This window comes from Pseudorasbora parva, chromosome 20, assembly GCF_024679245.1.
Source record: "Pseudorasbora parva isolate DD20220531a chromosome 20, ASM2467924v1, whole genome shotgun sequence".
NCBI lineage: Eukaryota > Metazoa > Chordata > Actinopteri > Cypriniformes > Gobionidae > Pseudorasbora > Pseudorasbora parva.
The window spans coordinates 23,125,891-23,141,371 of record NC_090191.1 but is presented as its reverse complement, the minus strand read 5'-3'; the positions used below and the strand labels follow the sequence as shown (position 1 = coordinate 23,141,371).

General features: G+C 39.3%; 1 protein-coding gene across 2 annotated transcripts in view; it reads right to left on the bottom strand.

The window, feature by feature from the left end:
• The window catches only part of cpm (carboxypeptidase M), a 63,645-nt gene that overhangs the window by 10,024 nt on the left and 38,140 nt on the right, over positions 1-15,481 (bottom strand). For both annotated transcript variants that reach the window (XM_067428371.1, XM_067428372.1), the window contains 4 exons: positions 3,719-3,906; positions 3,152-3,322; positions 2,659-2,811; positions 1,551-1,699 (listed from right to left, as the gene is read on the bottom strand). In XM_067428371.1, the coding sequence (XP_067284472.1) occupies positions 1,551-1,699; positions 2,659-2,811; positions 3,152-3,322; positions 3,719-3,906 (661 nt within the window). The remainder of the gene's footprint in view (positions 1-1,550; positions 1,700-2,658; positions 2,812-3,151; positions 3,323-3,718; positions 3,907-15,481) is intronic.

The following is a 15,481-nucleotide window of genomic DNA, read 5'->3' as shown; positions in this document are numbered from 1 at the left end:
TGTGAGAAAAATAATGAATAGGTGTATGAATAGGATATATTTGGGTCTTTTTCAGAAATTTCCCCTAATGGGATTCTTCTGGGCTTTTGTTTTCTTATTCAGGACATTTTGAGGATACAAAATCAGTTGAGTTTGATTCTGTTGCAATTTGTTCACCCTTTTTTCCTTTAAACGCCTGGACTAGTAGGCTATGTGCTTGCTTCAATAAAAATTAATACAGTTATGATGAAGCTAACTAGTTACTAGCTAGCTAGTTATTAGTGATCTAACATTAAAAACATGTTTCTATTTAATAAGAAAATCATTCGAACCTCAAAGTGTTAACCTGTCACCTCTGACCTTTAATAGCTGTCACAGCTCCTGGTGCAGATGGGATGTGTTGTTGCAGGAACTGATTTGCTATAGGCTACTGGTGACTGGTTGAAATCTCATGCTACTTAGGACAAATGTAATGTACAGAAGTAGCTGCACTGCTTAAATACAAAATTAAAGTTTTTGAAGGAAAATATAATTAAAAAGTCCCTCTGATGACATCATTTTTATGTGAAATGTGCATATTTACCCCTAGTTGTCATAGTATGGGGAAATATTTTGTTTTTTTAAACCTGAAACCAATTTTATTGGATTCCCTGACCCCAAAAATGTATACTTTGACACCAAATGTGTCATTATAGCGATAACAGAAGCAAAGATATGGGCTCTAGAGTATTTTCGGCACATTGGCGGCCATTTTTAAAAAAACCTGTTTATTTCGGATAAAAAGTGTGATCTCACTTGTGTCTTAGGATAAATTTATTTGTATGACCCTAAGGTACTTCCATACCAAAGGGGAACTTTGCATCATGACTTGAAGTCAAAGGCCTATTTTTTGGGCTTAACCTCCCTACTAATACAAACATTTCATTTTTATTTGAGTGTAAGCTAAAAATGAATAGCATCTGATAATGTTTTTTGGGTTAGTTTTTACTATCATCAGCAGATATCCTTTAGAATAATCAGCTAATGATATACTTTTTTTTAAGGTATGGACTTGTGGCTTGATTTGGCATAACACTAAGTCACTAAAACATTTATGTATATTAACGGGTTAAATTACTGATCCTGCAATGAGTCCACAATATGAAATTTGTATGCACGGCTGATTGTATGCACGGCTGATCTTTACACAGTCTGGGTGAATGAACTGTTTATCCCCAACTTTACAGTTAAGCGCAATTCATTTCCCCACAAATATGTTTTTTAGGGATGCCAAAAAAGTATGTTTATTCATGGTGCCTCCGTCTTTATTTGCTCAATAAATCCCTGGCTAACTCAAACCCTGAGGTGCCACATTCTTAAGATGCCTTGAGGACTCGACTTGTGACCAGCTCAGGGAATGCTGCTGACATTTACATTTCAAAGCACTATTTGAGTTGTAAATGCTTCTCACTCTTGCCCTAAATATGGAGCCTTTTTCACTAATGATAGGCCTACTTGTGCAATAACACTGACTTGTCTGTAAAGCTCTCAGCAAAAGATTTGAAGTTCACCACATGGGGGCGCTATCTTACCGTGATGGTGTAAGTACCAGGCAGCAGCAGTCTGTAGTACTCTCCATTACGATCGGTACTGAATGGGCACAGGTTTTTTCTTCCCACCACCTCGACTACAGCGTTTTGCAGAGGCTTCCTGTCCGAGTCCATCACTACTCCTTTCACCCCTGTGCAAAAAACAAACTTAGTCAAAATAGAACATGGGCCAGTAGGCAGCCACCTATCAAATCACACACAATATCCACCATTCTATTACAAATGGAAAACGTCTTTTCCCAGTTTTCTGTAAACACTGCAATTGCAACACCTGCAGATCCAACTGCTCTGTATGAGTGACTTAAGTAAACATTTCAGTGGTGTCTATGAGGTATTACTGAACTTTAGATGTTCTCTAGTTGGTTAACCATCTCTTTCACATTGTTGTTTGAGGTGTGGTGGCATATGTTGGGTTACAGGGACAGTTGTGTCAATGCTGGGTGTGGACAGTGGCTTTGTCCCTGTGACTCTGTGGGATTATCATGTCGCTAAAAGTCAGGATGGAGCTGTGTGTAATTCCATTGCGACTCTAACAGAATATGTTTATTGTGCTATGATAATACAGTGGCCTATACCGCATGACATGTAGCTCATTATTTGATGGCTTCAATTTGGTTTGGTTGCTTAGCTTGTTTATTTAGTGGCCAGCTAAGTCTGAGAGGGATGTTTGGTAAAAACCATAAATCACCTACCATCTGTTTAATACAAAGGCTACAGGTGTTGTCACATCTACTGTTACTCTGAAAAATTAACTTCATGTGGAGGAAAAACAGTTCTCTCCATAGTGATCTATCGCATTACAGATAGCAATCAAAAAGGCCATAGCAATATTAGACAACTGTATTTTTGTGTCAAAACAAACGGTAAAGTCAACTGTGTCGTTATTGTCTGGGGTCGACACACCAAAGGCTACAGCCCAGAAATGTCCCGAGAACAGTGAAACAAGAAAAGAAGAAATTACAGGCACTGGCAGTGTCAAAACAAACACCAGTGTATCATAAGATTTTTTTTTTTAAATTAGTCTATATTATTGTTTAAACCATGCATAGTGCTCCTTTTTGGTGGCCAAATGTGTCTATGCAGTACCTACCTAAGTGTACTTGCTGCATGTAAGCCAGTAGCGCGGGTCTGTTGGCTTCCCATAGGCCAGCAAGCTCCGTCTCTGGAGGAAACTTGCAGCAAGAGATTTCCAGTGTGAGCTCTAAACACTGTGCCCACACATAGTTATAGTCTTGCATTCCCCCTAAGAGAACAACACATAACCATCGATTTGTAGAAACAGTGCAGGATATTCAACAACTAGTTCCAGCCCTTGTGCCACATTAACCTGTAAACGTCACATGATCTAATGGCTAATCTAATGCATCTTTAATTGTTGCACTTAAGTACATCGACATACGAGTTACGCATGGGGAACCCCACCACTGCCCATTCTGAATGTCTCCCTCATCCAACAGAACCAAGTCATGCAGTCTTAACTAATGAGCTTGTGAGTTAAATCAGAATTCAAAATGTGCAGTGGTGGGGTTTGAGAAGCACTCATCTATATGTACAAACTTTTCTTTTTATAAAAACACTTTTACCTTTTAGAGGATACCAGTTGTATCCGTTAGTGATGCCGTTGACAAATTCCGTCAATTCGTAACATCTAATGCCATTGTGCATTTCGGTGTGGTTGTAGGAGTATGTCTTTGCCAAGTGGACAAACACATCATCATCGGGGGAGATGCTCCGACCTCCTTGCAGCTCGCTTCCTGGATGACAGCAAATGACACTGCTGTTAATCTCATGATTGCGGTCCCAGCAAAGCAAGCAGTGCAGATTTGACATGCTGGACTCGAAACAATTCCAACTGATTTGCCCTTCGGTTTTCAGGCCCTTTATTCTGTTAACTTCTCAAGTTTGCATTTTATAAGGTGCAATACCTTCATTATTTTTTTTTTGAAACTGTATAGCTATCTATAAAATATTATCACAGGCAATGATTGAGATCTGTTTTCTAGAATAATTCAAATATTCTGCTATAAATATGTCTCCATTTATTAACATCAATGCATTAGCTTTTAAGGGCTGACTAATTTTTTGTCATTTAACATGACTGGGGGAAGACAATGAAAAAAAAGGTTAATTGATGTGTACAAGCAACTGACCTTTGTTGCTGTTGTCGTAGGGGTAGCTGGCCACCACCGCTCCTCCGTGGAGATTGGCCGACAGGACGAAAGTCTCAGTCTTCAGCCAGTCGATCACTGCCCTGACTTCCTTCTCCCTTTCCTGCTCGGAATTAGTCTCAAATGCATCTGGAAAATTCCGATTCAGGTCCACGCCGTTCTTATTATACCTCAAGGAGCAGGAAAAACTAGTTACTCAAGGAAACTAGGGCCTTGTTTTTTTTTTTTTTTTAATAATGGCAAATATTTCTACTCATTCACAAGATGTATTCTGTTGTTAACATATTGAATAGAAGACCTGACTGTGTCATCTGCAGCCTGCATCTCAGCTGCTGACACCAAAATATTAAAGGATGAAGAACATCAAACGGCTAACTAGCAAACGAACAGGCCAGTGACAGCCCTTCGCATTAGTTTGCACTGGCAGGTCTAAATTTGTGCGGGTGGATTAGTGTGTTTGCCGTGACACCATCGGGTGGAGCGATCCTTCTTAATCCCGAACACAGAGAGCCTGCTCTACACCATACAGAAGTGCTTCCCTCAGGGATTCCTATCTGCTTACTGTTGCAATGCTTTGAAGTGCTTTAAACAGCCTCTCTCAGTCAATAAATGGTGTAGTGCTAAAGCAGCATGTCTGGATGCCGGCACATATACGGAAACAAGGGCTCCCCTGAAAACATGATTTGTAAAAATTGTCATTTTGATGTGCAATTTCAGTTTCTTGTAATGTGATCATCTTGAATTATGATGTGTAAAATTGCAAAAATATTAATTTGTGCATGACGGCAATTTAAAGCTACACTGTGTGATATTTTCCCCCATCTAGTGGTGAAAAGGTATATGACCATCCAGCGTAAACGTTTCTGTTCCTCTCAATTCTGATTTTGTTTTAATTCCTACGGTAGCCAATTTAGTCTAAGATTAACATTGCAATCCCCCTCTTCACATTCGACACTGTGCCATCGAGTGTTAAAACACAAAAGGCGAAGCTTGAATTTACGGGTATGTCCCTCTTTGACTAATGTACTTTCAAGATGGAGGAGCAACATGGCGACCGGCATTCGAACCCCTCACCCGTATGTATTTTCAATGGCATATTATAAACTTACGAGAATACTTTATTACTTGAAAGAACTAAATATACATTAATGATCACATATATTTTTGAAATGTGTTTTTAGCTAAGAATAAACTAAAAAAGTTACAAAGTGTAGCTTTAAACCTAATTCACTTCAATAACGAGAACTATACATGCTATTCTTGTCATGAGCATCATTGCGCTGCAGTGCAAATTCCATTCATGTTTAGTACATGTTAACGCAAAGATTCAAATAGTCACTTCTTGGATTTCTGGACAAACAGCAAAAGAAGCTGACCCCAGGCCTCTGTGGTTGATTCTGTGTTAAGGTAAGAAATGTTACTCCCAATTTTGCGTTGTGGCTGGGTTATAAGTGTGTGTAGCATCAACAGATGTCTTAAGTGCTTTCTGATAACCAATGTTGATATTTCAAGTCACCAAAACAAACATGCCCCTATATTCATAGCTCCGCCCCACACATACGTAACCCAGACAAGGACTATGGTGGAATCTGTGAATCCAGAGCCCCTTTCACACTGCGATTCCGGCAAATACACGGATAATGCGACCCGGCATTTGTTCCCGGGACGCTAGATTTGGTCCATTCTCACTGCCAGCGAAATACCGTAATATGCGCTCACACACAACCCAAAACGGTCCCGGGTCGAGTTGAAACGTGACATCCTGATGTGACGTATAATGGCGAGCGATCTCAGCTTCAGCGCGGATAGTAAGGAGCTCCGTGGTCTCGACTTGTGTCCAGTTTGCACACATTTCTGCTTATTTCATTTTAGTTTCTTTTGTATACGAACACTCTCTGCATTTATAACACCGACTAGCTCTTCTGGCACTGCAGGGTTGTATTATTGAAAAAACAAGCTGTAGGAGGAAAACGATAACTATGTACATGTTGCGGCATTAGTTTCGGCTTTTGTTCACACAGCGCTCGTCCCGGGTCGAATACCGCAATATTACTAGGTCCCCGCCCCGGGTCGAATTCGGTAATCAATGCCGGGACGTGGTTGCTTTCACACAGAAGGTGACCCGGCAATGTTCCGGGAATATTGCGGGTCCGACGTGCAGAGTGAAAGGGGCTCAGGTCGAATGTTCAATGAAAAAGTCATCACTTCCATCACAAAAACACAAACGGTTCACAAGCACGACAGACTACCTGATGAACATATTACAATTATGACAAAATAAAAAAACAGATAAGTGTTGAGGTGGTTTACAATGGGCATCCTGAGAGATGGGTGGACTTGTTGGCATCTGCTCCAGATCTGGAAGGTCACTACAGGCCTAATGCCGGGGTGAAAGTGTCAACAAGTGCATCAGATTAACTGACAATGTGTGGAAATTTACCATGACTGTTCACTATTCTCTGAGCCAATCAGAGACTTTCATCACCTTGCAGTAATGACGTGGATGGACCTTGAGAAGAGTTTAAATGTTGGAAAAACTATGTACGATAGATGAGACGGGTAGAGAGGGAGCGCGGCCTATGAACTCATGAGTCTTGTAGCTTCTGCTGATGAAACTGCAAACTATTCTTCAGTAAAAAAAAATATTTTAATTATTTGCACTTTTGACTTCTCCAGCCTTATACGGTGCGGAAATAAATGGGTCTTTATCATCAGTGACGTGAACGATGAAACGATTGCAAATAGACAAACAAGCGAACATGACATACAAGCACATTCAAGCAAAAGCCAGCATTCTGTGAAACAAAACAAAAATCATTATTACTCGCCTATCGAGAAGAAATAAAGGAACCTCTGCCTTCACTCCTCGAGTTCTCTCCAGCGCTGGAAAGCTGATCAGATATTTACATGGGTTCTACTTCTTGCCTGATCGTAAGCCTTTTGGTTCCACAGACATCTTCTGCATTTGTTTTATCTGCCATCTCTTTTTCTGTCATTGCTCAGTTAATATCCGTCCTGTGTGTCTTGTCTTTTGAATAATGACTTACTGCTGATTGGCTATCAGTTTGTTATGGTACTCGGCCTGAGTCACATTTCTAAAGTATTTTTGAAATAACACTTACCCCTACCTTTAAGCCTAACTGAACGAAGAAATTGTTTTGGTATTCTTCTGTAACCTGACAAGTAACTTTAACCATTATTAATGTGAACCCAAAGACAGCCGGATGCGTTTTTGATGGACTATTTAAGGGTGGCTGACCTATCAATTTGTGTTGATAAAGTATAACAGGAATGTTATTAACCACTGTTTAGTGATTTATCCTATATACAAGTAGCACATACACTTGTAGCTGTATCTTTGTAAAAGCCTTTTTTGAGTAATGCGGAAGCACACAAAGTATATTTCGAACACTGCATACAACCATACATTATGTATAAAAACAATAATAATATATCCTCAAATATGTTACACAAAGCCCAATGCTGCTCAGAAGCCAGACAGCGTGGGGAAACAAATGTTCAAATGTTTTGGTTGTTTTGTACAAAGGTTTAGAGGTTCAATAATCAAGCCTTCCTGGGTGGTCAACGTCAAATGCATGTGAAACCAACCCAGACGCAATAAACAGGACGTGAGTGTGCCACATTTCGTTTGAACACAGAGCCGTTTCCTCCTGCTTTCACAATAGATTTTTTTAAAAAAGCCTCCAAAAGTTGGCCTGCACTCTCAGCCTGTTGTAGTTTAGCGGCAGAGATGAGCTTGTTTATGCCAGGTTCTCTCGCAAATATTGGAGCTCTTCAACTTGTTTGAAAGCTTTTTGGAAACTGATTAAGCACCTCATAAATCCACTCAGATTCTCGTGTGTCTCTGGCTCGGTTTGAACTTGGGTTGTTTTCTTTCGCTGATTGCCCGGCCTCATCCAGACACCTGATTTCTCTCTTAAGACCCTAGGATCTAAATCACTCCAGACACTTAAACTGATCTATGTGGCGCAAACCACATTTTGTCATGAAAATGCTTGATTTACTGCTTTCAGCTCAATAAACTATTTGTCTAAAAGAGCTCTTGAGGTTTCCATTAGTGGCGAGCTGTTAAGTCGGATGGGGCAGAACAGATCTTCATCGTGTCTGACGCTTTCTGCATCTGTGATCAGACCAATGTCTGCCATTTCTCTCAGAGTGCGGTTTTGTTAGGTCAGACTAAGACACATACCTTTCTTATCGCTATATAACAGAGTTGGAGCAATGTGTGGTGCGGTTTACTTTCCCTTAACCACTGTTTATATGTAATGACAGCTTAGATCATGGTGTTTTCAGAATGACTTGTATCAGTTCAATTTCACACACACGCCTTGCCACACAGTTAGATCGCTATGTATGCACACAGACACAGACATATAATCGTTGTCAGCCTGCACTCTAGGTCTGTCAGTTTAATTTGGAAGAGTATCAGGGCTGTCACGGGGCGCCAGGATGTGTGAGAGCCATTCATCTGCGAGTGAAAAGCATTAAATAGTGTTTATGTTGCGCTTCGTGGCTGTGGAGTGATCAGTGGAGAATGGAAATATTTCTGGTGCGTTTCACGGAGTTTTAAAAGAATGATTTACCAAAAATGTTGTCATTGTTTATCCACTCTCATGTTGTTCCAAACCATCAAGGGGACACAAAAGTAGATGTTTAACAGAATACGCAAGCTGCTCTTTTCTATACAATGAAACTGACTGGGTCTGTCAAACTTTAAATTGGTACCATAAGTACTTGTTTCGTGTAAATTCAATAGAAAATGAATTTGATGTATTTAGAGAAATGTATCTAATAAGCAAAATAATGCTTTGCATTTCGAAGATACCACTTGCATGCAACGTGATGAGAACTTTCTGGAACAATAATTACAGTTTCACTTTCTAGAATATAAATCAGTGCAGGACACAGTATATACTGTGCGTTATTCACTAATTAGCAAGCTTGTATTTAATTCTAAACATAGCCGGATTTCCCAAATCCTCCTTCAACCCCTGTCTGCCATTGTTCAGAGCCAGAGGTTGACATGTCAAATGTTATAAAAGAGCCGCAGTGTTTACACGACTCAGGAAGTTGACCTAGGAATGGCTTACTTATAATTAGCTCTGTACGTTAAATGAGGCAGAATTTATTGCACGTTGCCCTTTCAAGGTAAATTCCCTTAATGTTTACGGTGTGTGAGATATACAAGATGAATCTATGGAATCAAGATGTAGTGGCCGCATTCCATTGCAGACTCTCAAACTCTGCCCAAGGGAAAAGTCCTGCAGTCCAGCTGTGCTTTCGGCATCAAATTATAGTACTTTCACTGAAACCTCAGATGACTTAGATTTGCGCCAATGACAAACTGACCAGCCGTGTGTGTGTTTGCCTTTTTTTCCGCAGAGAAAATTGCAAATGCCAGGCCAGAACATCTGTGGACCTTTTGATCGAGTCAAGACGCCCTAAATGTCTAAAACCTCAAGAGTTGTCTTTTCTTAAATCAGAAGGTTAAATTATTGCCATATTGGACATAAATCTGACAACAGCGGATTTCATTAGCTTCCAAATATAGTCACAGTTCATGACTGTCTGAAAATAGTCAGTTTCCCAAATAAATTTATCAGAACATCCAGTTCCTGTCAATTAGTCCTTTGAGAGTGGCACATTTCCTGTGTATCATAAGGGTGGCCACGTGATATTGCTAATTATGGGCTGTAATTCCTATGTGCAAAGGACTAATATAAACTTTTCCCACAAACTAATAACTGAGGTTATACAAGTAAAATACTGTATTAGATCCCAGGGATTATTTGATTTAGTCGAATAGTTTCAGACGGCTTAGATAAAGCCAGGATTTGGCCTTAGTTCAATTAATACATTTAACAAGCTTAAATAAACAGAAAAAAAAAGAAACAGAAAATGTTCATCTTGCGACAAAACAATGCCACTGACTAATTTTAAGAAATGTCAGTGCAAGTTGCTATCAGTTAAAACCAGGGGAAAGGGAATCGGGGCAGATGGAGTGTCTTTAACACTAGAAACTTGTCTGGCTATCGTCAGACCAAGAACATTGGTCTGCTCTGTATTTTCAACTGAACAAGAGGCGTGATAAACAAGGATAATTCAAATGACTCTGTATGCAATTGGATAGTCCTTCAACCAATCAGACCACAAGAGGCATGATCAACAGGCAACGACCCATCGCTTCTCTATCCGCCATCGTGTTAAACCCGCCAATAATGGCCAGTCTGTGATTGGTTTCCACAAAAGTGTAACAGAAGCAGTAGAAATGAATATACAGGTTTCCAGACTGTGCTGCAGGGCGAAATCTAATTGCCGGCAGATCAGGCTGAGTTTACCCAGTCTAACTAGAAACGCCACGGGGAAGATTTACCCATGTTTTTTTTTTTCAAATGTACATGACAGATTTTCAATGAATAAATAAAAATCTCATTTACTTTAGTAAAATGTGTTTGTTACAATCCCCTCTTGTTCAAAAATGCTTAGATAAAACCATGCAAAATCGGGGCATTTACCTCTACATATTTCCTTTATGCTGTACATATTCCTTTATCCTTTATGAGCTGTGTTTGAGCAAAGTGTAGATTTACTTTAAACGGTCACACAATGCATATTCAAATATAGATGGTTTAGCCTTCTCATAAATGTTCAAACTTTCGATTAATTATACATTTTTGTTTTGCAATTTTTATTAAAGTGTGCACGTTTCCTGAAAAAAAAGAAAATAAATTCCGATCTATGATGCAATTAATAAAACAATTGGTTTATTTATCAAAAGTTTATCGATGTTATTATTTTATTTACATTGTCAAGACCTACATAATTATACACAAACCTTTTCATGTTCTTGATTTCAGGCCTTAAAGCTACACTGTGTAACTTTTTTAGTTTATTCTTAGCTCAAATCACTTAGTTCTTTCAAAAATATATGTGCTCATTAATGTATATTTACTTCTTTCAAGTAATAATGCATTCTCATAATTTTATAATATACCATTGAAAATACATACGTGTTGAGGGGTTCGAATGCCGGTCGCCATGTTGCTCCTCCATCTTGAAAGTACATTTGCCAAAGAGGGACATAACCGTAAATTCAAGCTTCGCTTTTCGCGTTTTTACACTCGCACTGGCACTGTGTCGAATGTGAAGAGGAGGATTGCTTGAGGCTGCTATATGATGATGGAGGATCACTCTATAGCCCCTTTCACACGGCACATCGGACCCGCAATATTCCCGGAACATTGCCGGGTCGCCTTCTGTGTAAAAGCAACCACGTCCCGGAATTGATTACCGAATTCGACCCTGGTCGGGGACCTAGCAACATTGCGGAATATGTATCAGAGTCGCCAAGGAAGCGGAAAAAGAGAATTAAGACGGCAACTCAACAGGCAAATCAACAAGACAAAAGTAAATATTGGAGTGGCATTTCCAAGATGGAAAGAGCTCATGAGGAGCAACGATTTTAAAAAGGACGCCGACGTTGCCTGCGTTCTTCTCGATAGGTAATATTAATTCAGCCTATTTGTGTATATTGGAAGTTTTATTGTTGCTTGGCTAATTATATCATGGTGTGCTGTGCATAACACTAGAACGACGTCTAGGATAGTTTTCCTCGCGTCAATGATGAAAAAGTATTGTTTACCTTATAACAAATCCGTGTTCTATGACGGATAACATGAGATTAATATCTTAATTGCATTATAATTTGTTTGCCTTACGCTAGTGATGTCGTACAATATACAGAATAACGATAGCACTGATAAAAGTTACTTTACTAAGATTAGATTGCATTAATAGATTAGCTCGATCTGGGAACCTGATAGCTGATATTAGCAATGAACTGGTTAAAAATAACGAAAACGTAAAACTATTATTCATTTTACATAGATTAATTTGATCATAGATCATTTGGTAAATTAAATAACTGCAAATTATAATAGTTTTCAAAAATTACCTCATCACTTGAGTTGAAGCAACACTCACCGAAGAGGTCGAACTGAAAGCCATGACTAAATCGGCCACCGTAGGAGTTGAAACGAAATCGAAATTGAGAGGAGCAGAAACTATTATTCACTGGATGGTCATATACCTTTTCACCACTAGATGGGGGAAAATATCACACAGTGTAGCTTTAAAGGGATAATTTACCCAAAAATGAACACTTGATTATGTAGGTGTGTTTGCTTCTTCAGTAGAACACACATTAAGATTTTTAACTCTAGCCGTTGCATTGTGCCAGTCGTATAATGCATGTCAATGGGGTGTTTTTCTATGAGAGTCACTATGAGAGTAAAAAACACATACACATACTAGTGTTGCACGATATACCGGTACTTGAAAAGTATTGCGATACCCTGCTATTACAAACGGTACGATGTGACTTTTATTAGTACCTGTACTTTAAGGAGGACAGCGCCTATATGAGCTGTATTTCTTAATTTGCATCATGTGTGACAGCAGGTGTCAGGACGTGTGTGCAGAGCTATGCTTCCACCGTTCACTAAACATTGGAAGTAGAAGACTTAAATATATACGTGCAACGCATGATAAAGTAAGCAACAGAAATATGCGCGCATGAGAAGAAAAGGCGCAGCGCGGGACGTGCTCGAGCCGGACTCTGACCTGAAGCGCGCGCACACGCATTTCAGACAAAAAACATGGGATCGCCATTCAGTTCTTTCGCGGATTATTAATTGGTTTTGAATGGTCAAAAATATGTAAAAATGCATGGTCTGGCGAGTATTGAGGTAAACACATTTACATTTAATCATTTAGCATGATTTCTTACAAAAAAGGGGAGAGCAATAGAAGCAACGAAACAAACAAGGCCAACAACATGTAAGAGCTGTAAGAAGTCTCAGTTAATTAGCACAGTACGCACATTTTTTTTTTTTTCACAGTCGAAAAAAACAGTCGGATATGTCTTTAGTGAACGTGTAGCCTGCAGCTGAGGTAATTAGATCCGTGCAGGTCTTAAGCCAGACTTATTCTGTGTGATTAATGTTAAAGGGGTACTTCAGTGCTGGAAAGATGAATCTGTTGAATTAAACTGGGTTATCAATGTAGTAGAAATGTGAAATTATTTTTTAATTTGGGGCTTTCTAGACTGCGAAAAGACAGAACATGTATTTTTGTCTCATGGGGATGAAAGACTACAATTCCCAGAATGTTTCGCTGCCCTGTGAGGCCATTCCCAAAGTCACCTACTTAATTACTGTGACTGAGTTGGAGAAGACACTACTGTAGCCACAATGCCCGTCTGTGCATTTGGCAAACAGCCAGATGCCTCGCGCTTCTCCGGAGGTGCTTATCAGATCATGTTAATATGATTAATGGTCGGGTAAAGGCACCACAAGGTCTGAAAAAAAAGCCCTTTTGATCTCCCTTGGGGGACATCAAGCAGGCCCCGTTGTGACTTTTATTGCCTGCACGATATCTGACACCGTCCGAACAATCTAAACACACACACACACAGTCCCACGAAGGAATGTATGATTAAAAGTCACTACAAAAACGTATCAAATGTATGATTTTCTGCTTAAAGTGTTTTTATATGTGTCTGAAACAATCGTAAGAATTATATGTATGTAACGTAAGCTGTATAGACCACCAGACAGTGGAAAGCCTGTATTTATGTATTCCCAGATCTCAGACTCATGATCACTGGTGTCATCGTAATCAGAAAAATGCGATCGTACCGAATCTTGTAAAAGAATTCACAGAACATGCATTATTACAAAGTTCCCAGCTTGGAAAGGGGAATGCATTAAACATATCTGCATCGGAAAGAACAAAAAGGGAGGGACCCAGCTGAACAAAGAACTTTGTTTTGCGCCGAAAACTCTCTGATCGATTGGACCATCTAGGAAATGGGCGTCGTTCGACCTGGTCTACAAAGGCCAATGTGACCCTCACTCGCTCTCTTCTTTCCTCTCTTCCTCATCGCATCAAAAGCCTCAGGGTGATCTACCAACTTCCTAGCCCCCCCCCCCCCCCCCCGAGGGCATTTTTCGGAGGGGAGAACGCAGCCCTCTTCCAGAGACCCTCCGCTCCACACCGACCTCGGAAAGAACCGCCGGACACGCAGGACACGCAGGACATTTGAACTCGGTAAACGCACACACGCGAGAAGCCAAAACTAAAGCAAGTATTCTTATTTCTAAAATCCAAACTGCTGTTAAAAGGGTCGTGCTATTTCCCATTGGGACAAGTTAACTCCGCGAGATCTCTGTGATGAACTGAAGTGAAGCTGTCTCTCTCTCTCTCTCTCTCTCTCTCTAATTTTAGTCTATTCATTATTTTCGTTTATGTACCATATTCTTTTGTTTACTATCTATATCTCTACTCTCTTGATGCATATTTAGTGGGTACTTTCTGTGTGAATTGTAGTGTTATTTTTAGTCTGTGTTTATTAAACTTCCAAAAGACATTTAATGAGTTGAATCTGTTATTCTGCCACATACACGAAGTCAATGAAACTTACGATCTAACGTTACCTAACTGCTTATGCTACTATTTTAGTAAAGTAACTTGTACGACCATTTGAAATATTGATTTTGTCCTGATCAGTAAAGTTAATATTTCTTATGTGCTCGTAAAGCAGTAATCCCTTATTGAGAATTGATTTGAGAGTCTATAACTAATTTGCAGGACAAACTTAGTAAGATAATTTCAAGCAATTCCGTAAAGGGTTACTTATATTTAATTAAACATTTTTCCTTATCGGAAAATTTTAATACGTAATGAACGACTAGCAAATTATATTCATAAATTCATGAATATTGAATATTGAATCCCTTTTGAGTTAATTATTCCCCGAGACATTAAACTCACATAGTCGCATTTTTGTTACACTACAATTAAAAACTGAACTGTTCAATATAATGAGTGAGTAACTGCGCGAGTATCACAGCACTGAGCACTAACTGCAGGCGTCAGATATATGAGCTGAATGAGCTCTCGTGATGAGAGCTGAGGTAATCGCGACTACACTCGCGGCATACATTCACAACGCCAATTCAGTCTGGTGCGTTTCAGTTCATGCCTTTGCAAGCTTATCTTTCATAGAAATTGACTTGAGAAGTTAAAAGACTAACATTGCTCACCATAGCTCCGTTTAAATGAATGCCTGCAGCTGCGAGCTGAGCTCTGAGTGTTATCTCCATCCCCCATGCGCGGGTTCAAAACATGCGGAAATGGCTCCCTCTGCTGGCTGTAGTCTTTAGCCTTTGGCCAAACATTCCTCCTATGATGCAAATCTCGTCAATTTGCATCATAGGATGAATTTTTCCAGAAATAAAATGCATAAATCTCTCGTCTCAGGGGGATATGAGGGGGAAAAGCACAATAATTTGATTATACTCCAGGGTTTCCACTGATACAAAGCCATATGCTAATCGCTGAAGTAACCCTTTAAGCAAACAATGAAAAATAGAAAACCACCACATGCTTGGCTAAATAACTAAAATGTATTTATTAAGAATAAGTGTATAGTTAAATTATAGAGTGAAGACTAAGTAAGCATTATATTTATATTTGATTATTTAATTTCTTTCTTGACTTGCTACTGTTAAATAGACCTAATGTAGGCTAGCTGAAAAATAAAGCACTGTTTTTTCATATTGTTTGTAATTTTCATTTTTTGCTTATTTTTTAAAAACAGATACAATTAAAAATCTATAGTCTACAATAATCTATAGATTACATTTAAAAAATATTAAATTA